Source organism: Raphanus sativus, chromosome 9, assembly GCF_000801105.2.
Source record: "Raphanus sativus cultivar WK10039 chromosome 9, ASM80110v3, whole genome shotgun sequence".
NCBI lineage: Eukaryota > Viridiplantae > Streptophyta > Magnoliopsida > Brassicales > Brassicaceae > Raphanus > Raphanus sativus.
Genome location: NC_079519.1, coordinates 13,966,949 through 13,981,290, shown reverse-complemented (window position 1 = coordinate 13,981,290; position 14,342 = coordinate 13,966,949). Strand labels below are relative to the sequence as shown.

At 38.9% G+C, this 14,342-nt stretch overlaps 1 protein-coding gene across 3 annotated transcripts; it reads left to right on the top strand.

Annotated features, from left to right (window-relative positions):
• Window positions 1-11,587: 11,587 nt before the first annotated feature.
• On the top strand, window positions 11,588-13,620 carry LOC108826376 (histidine kinase 2-like). Of its 3 annotated transcripts, none has more exons than XR_001945431.2 (5): window positions 11,588-11,849; window positions 12,193-12,305; window positions 12,400-12,451; window positions 12,539-12,968; window positions 13,052-13,620. XR_001945431.2 is itself a non-coding variant. In XM_018599764.2 (4 exons), the coding sequence occupies exons 1-4, from the start codon at window positions 11,678-11,680 to the stop codon at window positions 12,772-12,774; spliced, it is 573 nt and encodes a 190-aa protein (XP_018455266.1). In that variant the 5' UTR covers window positions 11,588-11,677; the 3' UTR covers window positions 12,775-13,008. The 3 variants fall into 3 exon arrangements, 1 of the variants encoding a protein (XP_018455266.1); XR_008938428.1 differs by having other exon boundaries at window positions 11,592-12,022; XM_018599764.2 differs by lacking the exon at window positions 13,052-13,620 and having other exon boundaries at window positions 12,539-13,008.
• Window positions 13,621-14,342: the final 722 nt, after the last annotated feature.

Below are 14,342 nucleotides of genomic sequence, written 5' to 3'. Positions count from 1 at the left end.
AGCAAGTTGGTTTCCAGAGTTTTGTTGGTTATCTCAGTTGGCCCATCTGTTTGAGGGTGATAGGCAGTTGATGCTTAAGGGTGACGCCATGAACCTTGAAGATTTTCTTCCAGACTTCACTGAGGAAAGTTGGATCTATGTTGCTGACCACATCTTTTGGCATGCCATGCCATGGAGCTTGAAGATGTTATCTAGAAAAGCTTAAGCCACAATGAGAGCGGTGTAGGGGTGAGATAAGGCGATGAATTGAGTTTTTTGCTCAGACGATCGATAACCACCAAGATGCAGATTTTCTCATGGGATTGAGGAAGGCCTTCAATGAAATCAAGGCTGATAGATTTCCATATACCGTCGGGGATAGGAAAGGGTTGGAGGAGGCCAGGTTTAGTAGCCAGATCATACTTGTTCTGCTGACAAGTGGAGCAGTTGTGTATGTAGTTATGAACCTCCATGTTCATTTTTGGCCAGTAAAACAGAGATTTTATGCAATACAAGGTAGAATATCTGCCAGAGTGGCCTCCAATAGTAGAATCATGAAGCCATTTGAGTATATGTAGCTTGCTTCTTTGTCATTACTGACCGCCAGCTTTCCTTTGCGACGCAGCTCCTCATTGATAAACGTAAAGCTTGGGTGAGAGGCTTTGTTAGCTTTCAGGTCAGAGATGATCTTCCGGAGGTGGGGATCAGTTTCCCACAACAACTTGAGAGAGTCATAGAAGCCAGAGTATTCTTGTGAGAGCACCATACTCAGAAGCTCAGAACCAGTGACTCTAGAGAGCGCATCGACGACAATGTTGTCTTTGCCTTGTTTGTAGCGGATCTCAAAGTTGTATCCCCTAAGTTTGGAAAGCCACATATGCTGGAAAGGAGTGGTGATTTTTTGCTCCATGAGGAACTTAAGGCTCCTTTGATCAGTCTTAATGATGAAAGGACGGTGAGCTAGGTAGGCGTGCAATGTCTGAACAGCGTGCACCACTGCCATTAGTTCCTTTTCGTAAACAGAAAGGTTCTGATTTCATGGTCCCAAAGAGAGACTTCTGAAGCATATAGGATGTTTGCCTTGCATAAAGACTGCACCGATTTCAGTGTTTGAAGAGTCAGTTTCCACTATGAAAGGTTGCTCAAAATCTGGTAGTGCCAAGACTGGTGCAGAGCACAAGGCAGATTTGAGATGGTTTAGAGCATTTGTAGCTTCAAGGGAACAAGAGAAACCATCTTTCTTCAGGAGTTGGCTGAGAGGACGAGCAATTGAGTTGTATTCTTTGATGAAGCGTCTTCAGTAGCTTGTCAATCCCAAGAAGCTCCGAAGATGCTTCTATGTCGTAGGGATTGGCCAGTTATTGATGGCTTTGATCTTTTTAAGATCAGTGCGTACACCATTGGTGGAGATGAAGTGACTCAAGTATTCAATCATTGTTGCTCCGAAGGTGCACTTGGACAACTTGAGGTAAAGTTGTTGGTGGCGTATGATGTAGAAGACCTCGTTTAGATGTTGTAGATGATCTTCCCACGACTTACTCTAGACGAGTATATCGTCGAAGAAGAGCAACACAAACTTCCTTGAGATGTGTTGAAAAACATGATTCATCAAGATTTAGAAGGTGCAAGGCGCGTTTGTGAGTCCAAAAGGCATCACAAGATATTCAAAATGCCCACTGTGAGTTTTGAGGGCAGTTTTGTAAACATCAGCTTCTACATACGTAGTTGATGGAAACCAGCACGTAAATCCAACTAGGAGAAGTATTGAGCTCCACCCAACTCATCAAGAAGATCTTCAAGAAAAGGTATGGGGTATTTATTCTTTATAGTTTGCTTGTTTAGACCCCTGTAGTCGACATATAATCTCCATGTACCGTCTTTCTTCTTGATAAGTACTATTGGTGATGCGTAAGAGCTGGAGCTGTGTTGGATAATCCCTTGTGTGAGAATCTCCTTAATCATTGTGTCTATTGTGTCTTTCTGTCGGGAAGAGTAACGATAGGGATGAAGCTTAACAGGGTTGGAGCCAGCAAGCAACAATATTTGGTGATCAAAGCCTTCACGAAAGGGTGGGAGAGACTTTTGTTCTTCAAATATGTCAGAGAAGGAACTTAGTAGCTGTTGAAAATGAGGATCATCAGTGTTTAAATATGTGAAAACAGCATAGCAGGGTTGAAGTCAAATTGATCTTCGTGACTGCTATCTATCTCACGCAACTGTCACAAAGATATATGAGGTTCCTGCAACATCAGCTTGTTTAAGCTAGAGCCTTTGATGAGTTCACCACCAAACTTTACTACACCATGAAGAACTTTTTGGTGTCAAATAAGGTGAACTCCATTCTGAGGTTGAGGAAATCCCAGGGCCCAGTGTACAGAGCCATTGAACTCCTAAGACAAAATCACAGCAGTCCAAAGGTGTTGTTCGTATCTCAGTAATGAAAGACGAGCCCTGAACTTTCCAAGTAAAAGAAGAGCATTTGTAGTTTGTAAGAAGGGTGCCAACAGTAGCTGCTTTGACTGACTTAGGTTAGGTGGTTTCCAGTTGACAGCCAATCTGACTCGCGATGCTTATATCAAGGAAGTTGTAGGTGGCCAAAGTGACCCACCAAACACATACATTTGTAAGATGTTGAGCCATTGATGGCGTTGATGGAGAGAAATGGTGTTTCGTCTGGTTGATCAGCCTTCTCTGGAACTGCGAGTGCTATAGTTTCTTGCTCAGTGTCGGAGGAGCTGTCATCTGAACCAGAGTCAATATCATCACACTTCATGACATAGATATGGGAATGTTTGTGCTTGAGTTGATCTTACAAAACATCGCAAATCCCTTAGAGCGTCGATCTTACATTTTTTTGTAGGAGTACTTTTGTGGGGGTTTGTCAGGGTTGTGACGGGGGATAAAGATTGGTTTTTGGATGGTTGGGGTGTTTTTGAGGATAGTGGAGGGGTTTGTTTTGGTGTAGGGACGTTGGTTAGAGGATGGATTGAAGGGAGCTCGGGATTTTTCGTGAGGGTGTGTGGGAAAGAGAGGACTCATGGAGTATAGCAATCTTAACAGCGCCATCTATAGTGGTGACCTCAAACTGGCGAGCATGTAGTGACAGATGAGGGTTCATGTTGGCTAAGAAGAGCTTAGAGCAAGAAGACGAGTCTCATTCGAGAAATCTCATACTTGTCGAGGCAGTCACTGACTGAATCAGAGCCTTCTTTCAAGGCGACAATCTCAGCAAGAGGGTCATCGAACAGTTCACTGAATCGAGCAGAGATGGCGATGATATAATCAGTCCATGAACGAAACAAGTTGTACCTAGTGCTCATGTAGTTGTGGTGCCACTGGGTGGCTTTGCCAGTGAGGTGGATAGCAGCGAAGCGCACTTTCAGCTCCGAAGGAGTACCGTCGATGTCGAAGAACTGCACACATTTGGATATCCAGTTGCGGAGTTGGATACCATCGAAAGCGAGGAAGGTAACCTTCGAGAGGCGGGAGGAAAGTCGACCGCAATCGCCTCTTTGGTTGTAACCAGTCAGATCTGGGGGGTCTAGTGGGTGGGGAGGGCCTGGGTGAATCGGGGCTTTTCCAGAAGCTTGAAGGAGAGAGATGTTGTTGTTGTTGAATATCATCGCCTCAAGTCTGTCAAAGCGTGTGTTGAGAGAGACGTGTTGAGATTTGACTTCTGCAGCGAGGATGTGATAGACCATAGATATTACCCACTTTTAACCATGGTTTATAAATGTTTTAACTACTAATTATTATATTATAGAGTCTACTTAGTATACTTATAGGTTCAGGAGTGATTTGGAAGAAAATGATGTTTTGAAGCATTTTGGAGATGAAAGGAGAAAGTACCCGAGCTGACCATCGAGAAAGACTAGCGGTCAACATTAACAAATAATAATCGATCAATGTATATCTTGTACCATCGATCGACAACGAAGCGCAGAAGCCCATTTGATTCCAGCCGACTTATGGTCCAAGGCTTCACCAAATTACAAGATTACCCCTGACAAGTTTTTAATCTAATATATATACTTTGCCAAAGTGTTTAGGGCAAAGAGAACTTTTTTGTATTCTTATTTTCACAGTAAAGGTTTTCTAGGATTTTTAGAGTTGGAGAGAAGATCAAGAGAGATTTGTGATTGGAACTCCATTATTATCTATCTATCTATTTATGCAGTTTTCTTTATATCTTGTTGGTATGAATTGCTTAGTTATGTCTGAGTAGTTCTACTGTTAGGTTTAGGGTACATATGGGTTATGAGGGATTAGCTCCAACTATAGATTGCTAAGTTGTGATATTAATTGGTAAGATTATCATAATGCTTGAATCTAGAGTAGCTAACTAGAACCTTGATCCAAGGAGTTGTAGGGATAAGTGAGAACTTGTAACTCACCTTGAATCCATCCTCATCAATATGCTAAGCAGCCTAGCGATCATATGCAACTCGTGCGCAAAGCTTGACAAAGCGCATCGATCGATATTCCTATAGAGTAATCGATCGGCGGTACGAAAGGTGTATCGATCGATATCCTCTAGAATCATCGATCAACACTTTCTAACTGGTCCGACCTACTCTTGTGAAACCATTAGATCTGTCAATAGACAAGTTTAGAAAGTGAACGCCTAATGGCTTGTTATCAAGTGTTGAGCTCTATAATATCATGCATACAATTGATAGGCATCTATAGAATTATAATCCTGATTACATGAATAGAAACCATCAGTCTAGCTATTTCATTTAATTGTCTAAACCACAATCGAACCAATTGAGCAACTACCTTGCTCACTACCTGCTGTTTACTTTAAATCATATTAACCTAGCTTAATCATCCTGATTAGATTTATTAGGTTCTCTAGCTTCTTGTGGATTCGATCCCTAATTACTACAATTGAACATTTTATTTGAAAGAGTAATTCACTCCTTATGGTAATTTAAGTGATATCAGGATGTCGTGAAGAGAACGGATCTCGTCGACTTGTTCAGTCAGGGAGCGTTCTTGAAGACGTGTTTCCACCATTGTTGCAATGCCGAAGGTCGAGAAACTTCTGATACCACTGAGAGAGTGTGAAGGTATGTGAGAGATAGATCCAAACTAGGAACTAATCGATAGTTCTAAGACTTCTTATACCAATGAGAGAGTGTGAAGGTATGTGAGAGATAAATCCAAACAAGCTTAGAAGGAGATTACTGAAGAAAAAAAATCACCTCGAAGGTAATAAATCCTTGATGAGATAGAGAGCAGAGAGTTTTAGAGGTTTAGAGATAAAATATTTTTGATTGATTTTTATCTGCAAAATGCAGGAAGTACATATAGCTAAAAAAGCAAGAGTCTTTCAACGGTCTAAACAAGTGATTTTTTGGTAACTAAAAAGTAAAAGCATAAAATATAAAGTGAGATAAGCATAATGAAAGGATATTCTTTGGTGATAAGTGATAAGGTTGTCATGGATGACTCATCCTATGACATATGATATGCCTCCTATACATGTAAAACTGTGAATTTGTATCAGAATAAGATTGATGCTTGTAAAACAACGATCTTAACTCACTAGCTAAGGATATCGTAGAAGAATCAACCTTCAGACTTGAGTGAGAAAAACTTTTGTATAGAAACGTAAATGAAAAATGTTTTTGTACGATTATACGAAATGCATTAAAAAGGGTGAATTAGAGAAATATACTCAAATGAGATCCAAATTAGAGACATGATAATTGATGGACATAATTGACCTGCCTAAAGCCATTTTGGTGTTGAGTTTCCGGAAAAGCCCTCTATGTCTGACACATGAATCTCCCTGTGGACTGACACAGCCGTTTGAGAATATTTTTTGCAGGTTTTGCAGAGCACTGTTCAAAACTATAGATTAGACTATATTGAGTTTTGGTATACACGTTTGGCTAGTGTATTAAGTCAATATTTTGGACGAAATGCCTGAGATAGCACCGGTAAGATAAACTGTTCAGGAGTGGAGAGTGATTTCGCGGTGGCAGAATGCTTGACGGTGGCCAACCGCGGTGAGTTAATCATAATCGGTTGAAATATCAGTCATCAAAATCGAATACTCTATGTGAAATCTGCAGTTTTGATGAAAAATAGTAAAATCCCAACACTTAGGTAATTGATGATAGATCTATGACAGCCATGGTTAACGTTTCAGAAAACTCATATGACAAACAAAGAAGATAACTTAATTACTATTTTGCCATTAAAATTAAAAATATTAAAAAAGACCAACATGCATTGACTAAAGTTCAAACACATGATATAACGACTATTAACCTTTCCAAAATTACATAAGACCATGTAAAATTATTTTTAAATTGCAAAATAGACTAATATATTTTAACATTGTTTTTTACAAAACTGAAAATACAATATCAAAACTAGTCCCAAAACTTTAACATAATATATTTCCTTGTATGATTTAATATAAGGTTTAGAGAATATTTTGTATAGTTTAGTATGAAGACATAAGCTTTACTAGCAATAGAAAAATAAAATAGTTAAGCAAATTTATATCTGTTAAATGAGTTGTTAACATCTACGCAAAGGAATATTAACTAACATATTGCTAGAGACAAATACGAAACATTAGCATAAGGTATTTCTTGTATGCTTTAGTATGATTTAGTGTTCAGGAAATATTATTATGATTTAGTATAATGACATAATCTTTGTTATTAATAGTAAAATAATATAGTTAAATTAATATGTACATGTTAAATAAAATGTTAACATGTACGCATAGAAATATCAACTAAAATATTTTTGGGTGTTACTGAAATTGTATTAGTTGTGAATGGAAATGTGATTAACCATAACTGCATTTGGGGTATTTTTTAGGACATATTGTGTGTTGGAAAACATTATGAAATATAATACTGACAAATAGCATATGACAAATTGTTAAGGGTTTACCCAAGGCTTGTTACTTGGACACGCATATTGGTAACATAGTTATAAAAATATTTATATGATTTAGTATTAAACATTATTAGTAATAACAAGATAATATTTTTAAATTAAGATGTATCCGCTAAATAAAATTTTAAGTTACAACATGTTTTCTTAAAGATCATAATTATATATAGCATGTTAACAAGGAAATTACAAGGAAGAATGTATCTGATAACAAAAACAATATCATCTAATAAATTGTGTATCAATCAAAATGTAATATCTAACAAACCATGTATCATCTAACCAACTAATATCTACGAACAACATCTATTAAGAAACTTCTTATTTCATACAATCTGAAATAGCAGCATAAAACTGAAGTAACATCTAACAAAAAGATAATATATACTATACTAAAAGGGGAATACGATCTATATATAGGCTGTCCACATCGGATTAATTAAATCAGCCAATAGGAGAGCTTCATCTCGCCATGTCACCACCGTCACGAAACAAGAGCGTACCGGGACTTTTTATTGGGCTTTATAACTTAGCTACAGTCCAGATTAAATCCAACAACCCTAAGCCTATGTTCAGTCGGAACGTCTTTGAACTCTGCCTCTTTCACTTCATCGTTCCTCTGCAATTGCCGTAACAGCCACACTGATTCATCAATTTAATGATGTCTTTATTCACTCCCTTATTTTTCCTTTCCACATACTCCTATATAGATCTAACCAAAAAATAATAATCACTTCAAACAATAGCAACCAAAGGAACTGGAGGAAAAGGAACTCTATGAGGATTTTGAAGGTGACTCAGTGGAGGAAGATATGTTATCGCAGCAGAGTAGAGGTAAAAATAAGGTGGGTTTGAAAAGAGGCAGGAAGCGTGGGTCGAAGGCAATAGCGCAGGATGTGAATCCGGCTAAGAGCTCTAGGCCTACTCGGAAAAAAAACTAATATGGCTAGTTTTTTCTGGAATGTAAGAGGATTCAACAAGTCTTTGAAGCATTCTGTTGTGAAGGAGTGGATTGGTAATAAAGAGATGAAGTTTGGTAGTATTCTAGAAACAAGAGTGAAAGAAGTGAAGGCTGAGAAAATAATAAAGGAGGATTTTAAGGAGTGGTTATCTTTAACAAACTATGATTGTAGTCCAGGTGGGAGGATTTGGGTGCTATGGAGGGATTCTGTTAGAGTGACTCCAGTCTACAAGTCTGATCAACTGGTCACGATTTCTGTAGGGTTGGAGAATGAAGAAGAGTTTCTGTGTTCGTTCGTTTATGCTAAGAATCAGAGTGAAGAGAGGAAGGAGTTGTGGGAGGATCTCTGTCATCATCATAACTCTAATATGTTTAAAAACAAGGAGTGGATGATTATGGGGGACTTTAATGAGATATTGGATGGGGAAGAGAATTCAAGGTTTGAATGTTTGGAGAGAGTATATGGTGGTATGCGAGATTTTCAAAGAGTGATGCTGCATTGTCATCTATCTGATTTGGGTTATCAAGGTCCTAAATTCACTTGGACTAACAAGCAAGAGGAAGGTATCATTTGTAAGAAGCTTGATCGTGTTTTGATGAATGATGCTGCTCTGCATCGTTTCTCAAACGCATACTCTATATTTGAAGCCGGAGGGTGTTCTGATCATATGAGGTGTACGATCCATCTGAAGCCGCCTCAGGAAAAAATAAAAAGGCCTTTTAAATTTGTCAGTGCCATTGCTAAACTGCCGAGTTTTCTTCCCATGGTACAGGAATATTGGGCTACTACGCAGGATCTGTTCCACTCTACCTCAGCGTTGTACAGATTCTCGAAGAAGCTCAAAGCACTTAAGCCACTTATAAGGGAACTGGGCAGGGAAGGATTGGGCAACTTGACAAAAAGATCCAAGGAAGCGTATGGGATATTGTGTGAGAAGCAGAAGCAGACACTTCAGAATCCAAGTGAGGGTTCTGCTCAGGAGGAAGCTGAGGCCTATGGGAAATGGTTACATGTAGCAAGTCTAGAGGAGGACTTTCTTAAGCAACGCTCAAAGCTTCATTGGCTGGAGATTGGTGATCAGAACAATAAAACATTCTATAATGCCATAAGAACGCGCCAAGCTCAGAACATGATCAGAGAGGTCAGATGTGTTGATGGTAGATTGGTTAAAACACATCAAGAGATAAAACAAGAGGCTGAGGGGTTTTTCTCGAATCTTCTAAATTTGAGGCCAGAGGATTATAAAGGGGCTACTGTGGAGGATCTAGAAGAGCTTCTGGATTTCAGATGTACTGAAGCTGACTGCAATATGCTTGAGGCAGAGGTAACAAAGGAGGAAATTCAGAAAGTGCTCTTTGCCATGCCGAACAGTAAATCGCCTGGACCAGATGGGTTTCCTTGTGAGTTTTTCAAATCCACTTGGTCGATTCTGGAGCATGATTTTGTTGTGGCTATACAGTCTGTCTTCAAATATGGTTTCCTTCCCAAAGGAGTCAACTCAACGATATTAGCTCTGGTCCCAAAAAAGACAGACTCGATGGAGATGAAGGATTTTAGACCTATTGCCTGCTGCAATGTCTTATATAAGGTGGTCTCTAAGATCTTAGCCAATAGATTAAAGAAGCTGTTGACCAGAATCATAAGCGTGAACCAGTCTGCATTCATCCAAGGGAGATTGCTAATGGAAAATGTTCTTTTGGCTTAAGAGTTAGTAAAAGATTATCACAAGGAATCTATCTCTCCAAGGTGCGTAATGAAGATTTATATCTCCAAAGCTTTTGATTCGGTGCAGTGGGATTTCGTCATGAGTAGTTTGACTGCTATGGGGTTTCCTATGAAGTTTACTCATTGGATCAGATTATGTATCACGAGCCCATCCTTTTCAGTTCAGGTGAATGGAGATTTAGCTGGGTATTTCCAAAGTTCAAGAGGTCTACGGCAGGGTTGTTCACTCTCTCCGTATCTTTTTGTACTTTGTATGAATGTGCTGTCTATGAAGATTGATAAAGCGGCTCGGGAAAATCAGTTTGGTTTCCATCCTCAGTGTAAAGCTCTATCTCTTACCCACTTATGCTTTGCAGACGACTTGATGGTGTTTGTGGAAGGGAAGAAAGAATCGGTTGAAGGGGCTCTAGCAGTGTTTGGTGAGTTTGCAACTTGGTCTGGTCTTAAGATCAGTATCGAGAAGTCTACTATCTACATGGCGGGAGTGTCTTCAGTGGAGAGAAGTAGAATTCTTTTAAATTCTCCTCTTTCTGTTGGAAAGCTTCCTGTGCGGTACTTGGGTCTTCCTCTTATAACCCAAGTGATGAGAAGGCAAGATTATCTGCCTTTGGTTGAGAAGATAAGAAGTAACATCAATTCTTGGAGAAGTAGATTCCTTTCCTATGCGGGGAGACTGCAACTGATTAAGGTGGTCATTATGAGTATTATAAACTTTTGGTCTGCTGCTTTCCGTTTACCAAGTTCATGTATCAAAGAAGTGGAGCAACTCTGCTCTGCTTTTTTATGGTCTGGTCCGTCGCTCAAAACCACTGGAGCTAAGGTTTCGTGGAGAGACTTCTGTAGAGAAAAAGATGAAGGTGGTTTGGGTCTGAGATCGCTTAAAGAAGTAAACATTGTTTGCGGGCTGAAGCTTATTTGGAGGTTGTTGGTGGGGGATTCTTTATGGAGTAGATGGGTTGACACTTATCTGTTGAAGAAAAGAAGTTTTTGGGAAGTAAAAATGAAGACTCAATCGGGGTCTTGGATGTGGAGGAAGCTACTTAAGCTGAGAGAGTTGGCTAAGAAGTTTTATAGAAAGGAGATTGGGAATGGTCGTCATGCATCTTTCTGGTTTGATAATTGGAGTGTTCATGGGGTGTTATATGATTGCTTGGGAGAGAGAGGTTTTATAGATATGGGCATTCGTAGAGAAGCTACGGTGGGAGATGTTCTCAGTTGTTCTCGTCGGAGACGAAATCATAGGAGGGAGGTTCTGAATAGTATTGAGGAAGAGTTGAGAAGCATGAGGGGTAATTTAAATGTTGAGATGGAGGATTTGAGTCTTTGGAGAAGAGATTCGGGTTTCAAAACCTCTTTCTCTACTCTAGAAACATGGAGGCTAACGCGCAAGAGTTTTGAAAATTGTGAATGGGCCAAGGGGATTTGGTTCTCTCAGATCACACCAAGGTATGCATTCATAGTCTGGTTGGCGACATTGAATAGACTATCCACAATGGATAGAATTATTCAGTGGAACCCAATGGTTGATGATGGTTGTGTACTTTGCAAGAGTGCGAGTGAGAGTAGGAATCATTTGTTCTTTGATTGTCAATACTCAACTCAGGTGTGGGATAGTCTTGCTAGAGGTATTATGGGAAGTGCTTATGTCAGTTCTTGGCCTGATATCATGCGGGATATGGTGGAGAATAGGAGGTTGGGAAAAATGAAGATGTTCTGTCTTCGCTATGCATTTCAGAGTGGGGTGTATAATGTATGGCGAGAAAGAAACAAAGTTAAACATGGAGAGAAGCTACTTCCTGTGAATGTTTTGAAGAAGTTAATTGACAAAGACATAAGGAATAAGCTCAGCATTTTGAAGACTAAGAAAGTGAAGGGGATGGAAAAAGCATTACAATATTGGTTTAGTACTAGAGTTTAAATTCTCTTTTTTTTTATCTGAGCTTTTGTAAAGTGTGATGATACACTAAGGGTTGCATCTACTGTAAACAGGCTTTTTTGAGGAATACAATTTAACATTCTTTCAAAAAAAAAAATAGCAACCAAAGCGGCTTTATCCACCAGAAAGGCTCCAGTGGCTCAGCTCAACAATGATGTCTCCCATGTCTTCGCCGATCAACTTTCACATCGCTACCTTGCAGCAGCTCGATCTCACCAAACACCTTCTTCACGAACTACCTTGCAGCAGCTCGATCTCACCAAACACCTTCTTCGCGACGAGGAACAACAGGATCACTCACCACAAATACACTATTGGCTTCGGTCACATCTTTATCCTCTTTGATTCTTTTTTTTCTGTTCTTATCGTTTTTGTTTTCTTGCTTATGTGGAGCTGTGAACCAATTTTTTTTAGAATGATCTTTATGGTATGTTTATTTCACATGAATACGTTCTATTTTGATTTTTGGACATGCTCTTCACCGACATAATTATGAGTGAGTATATCCAATATCTCCTTCAGTCTGTTTCATGTTATTTTGTTAGATGTCTTTTATATATGTGGCTAAGTGAGTTTATGTGATGTATCTTCATTTTTGTAAGATTCTGATTGAAAAATATGGATCCAGATTTCTTGTGAATCACATATTATTATGGCTAAGTGTAGAGATGCGGATCTTTAATGAAGCCATTAATCGGATTGCTACAGTTGAAGAGGACTTTCAGAAAATGATGGAGCTTAAAGCTCGTGCAGAGGCTGCTGATATCGCAAAGTCACAAGTCAGTTTTCTTCTTCTTGTGCTATATATTTACCCCCTTAATCAAGTTCTTATGATTTTGATCAAATGTTTGTTGTGTGTGTGTGATTGGTCAGTTCCTAGCCACTGTTTCTCATGAGATATGTACTCCAATGGTTGGTGTTCTAGGTAAACAACAAGCAAACTTAATAATTGTTTTTTTTTTGGATTTTGTTTCTCTGGAGCTGAAAACATGTAAGGGGCTGTTTTTCACAGGGATGCTGAAGTTGCTGATGGACATTGATCTTGACGCTAAACAAATGGACTCTGCTGAAACCGCTCACGGCAGTGGGAAAGATCTCATATCGTTGATAAACGAGGTTCTTGATCAGGCAAAGATTGAGTCAGAAAGGATTGAGCTCGAAAACGTGCCTTTTGATCTCCGCTTTCTTCTGGATAATGTTTCATCACTTCTCTCTGGCAAGGATGCTGAAAAAGGAATCGAGTTATAACCACACAAACACAAGACATCCTATAGCATGCCCACTCTTTCTCTAATGAATGTTTCTGTTTCTAGCAACTGTTTGTTTTGTGGCAAGAACAGTTGGCTATTTATGTTTCTAGCAATGTTCGAGCTGTTATAATTGGTGATCCAAGTCGGTTCCGATAGATAATCACAAACCTTGAACTTAGTAAACTATTGATGGTTAGCTTCTTTTTTCCTAATAACAGTCTTTTCACCGGCAGCATCTATTTGGTTCCATGACCAAGCTTGGATTGTTACTGCAGAGGTGGTTACTTTCAAGCTATGAAGCACGGGGACGGCAATTCACTGCCGTATCACGTACCAGCGGCGTTTCAGGGATGGGGACGTGGTGGGGACGGTGTGGGAACGTTTCCGAAACGTTTCAGAGTCGGTGGGGACGGCAAAGATTTGTGGAGACGGCGTAGTTAGGTTTTGGAAACGTTTCTGAAACGTTTCTAACGTAAACTCAGTATATTTTTTGTAAAAGATTTGGTTATTTGCTTTTTTTTATGTCTTTATTTTTGGAAAACAATTGAAAAAGGAAATACGTCCTTAGTTAAGCGTAGTTAAACGATTACGATTACAAAGTTTTAAACCATTTTCTGATCTCAATCGTAAGCAAACTCTTATTGTCTTCATCTTCTTTCTTCAATTGTCAATTTTCATCATTTCTAAGAAAAACACTGTAAGCATTATAATAAACTCTGTTTTTGGTTTGCCAATTACGTATGTGTTGTTTTGTGTTCTGCAAATCATATGATTCGGACCAACTGCTAAGCCCATTGATAAGGAAGAGAAATTTGCTTTTTGCTCTTGCTATACTGTTTATTTAACCTGTTGGAGAGAAGATGGTTATGCCCCAGCTGTTGGAATGAAGTTTGTCATGTGATGATGATTATAACTGCTGCGCTAAGCATTTTGGGTTTATGGTTAAGAGTAAATAGCTCATTCTGATTTGCTGAACGTTGTTAGAGGAAACAATTTGCCTCATCTACAAATACTTTTGTTGTATGAAGTTGACAAACCCATTTTTTCTCACTGATGGTCCACAGAAGAATAGACTTAAGTGATGGATGTAAACGATGAAGGTCAACTAAGGAATTGTTCCGGGCAGATGCTTTCTCTTAAATCTCTTGGAAATATTTTGGTGACATCCCAGAAACTTCGATTTATATACTTACATATCAAGGATAGTAGGCTATATTATATTCTCATACTGCCTTTTGTTTTTTTATTCTATTGATTTAATGATTAATGGTGAGAACTATTTTTCCTATCATTGCAGTTTTTTTTAAATCTACTAAGCATATTTATTTTATAAGAGTTGGTTAATTTAGATATTATCAGTTACTGGCGGAGTTGTTCAAAAAAGATAAACAATTTCTGGCTGGTATACACTGAGTAGAGTCATAATTTTTGTCATGTACACTCTCTTTTGTTCTAGGTACGATATTTTCTCTTAGTGGAGCTGATGTCAAATACTGTGTCACTTTCTGGGGTCTTTGCTAAAATTTTGGAGTGTCCGTTTTAGTGGATAATGTTTTTTTTAGAAAG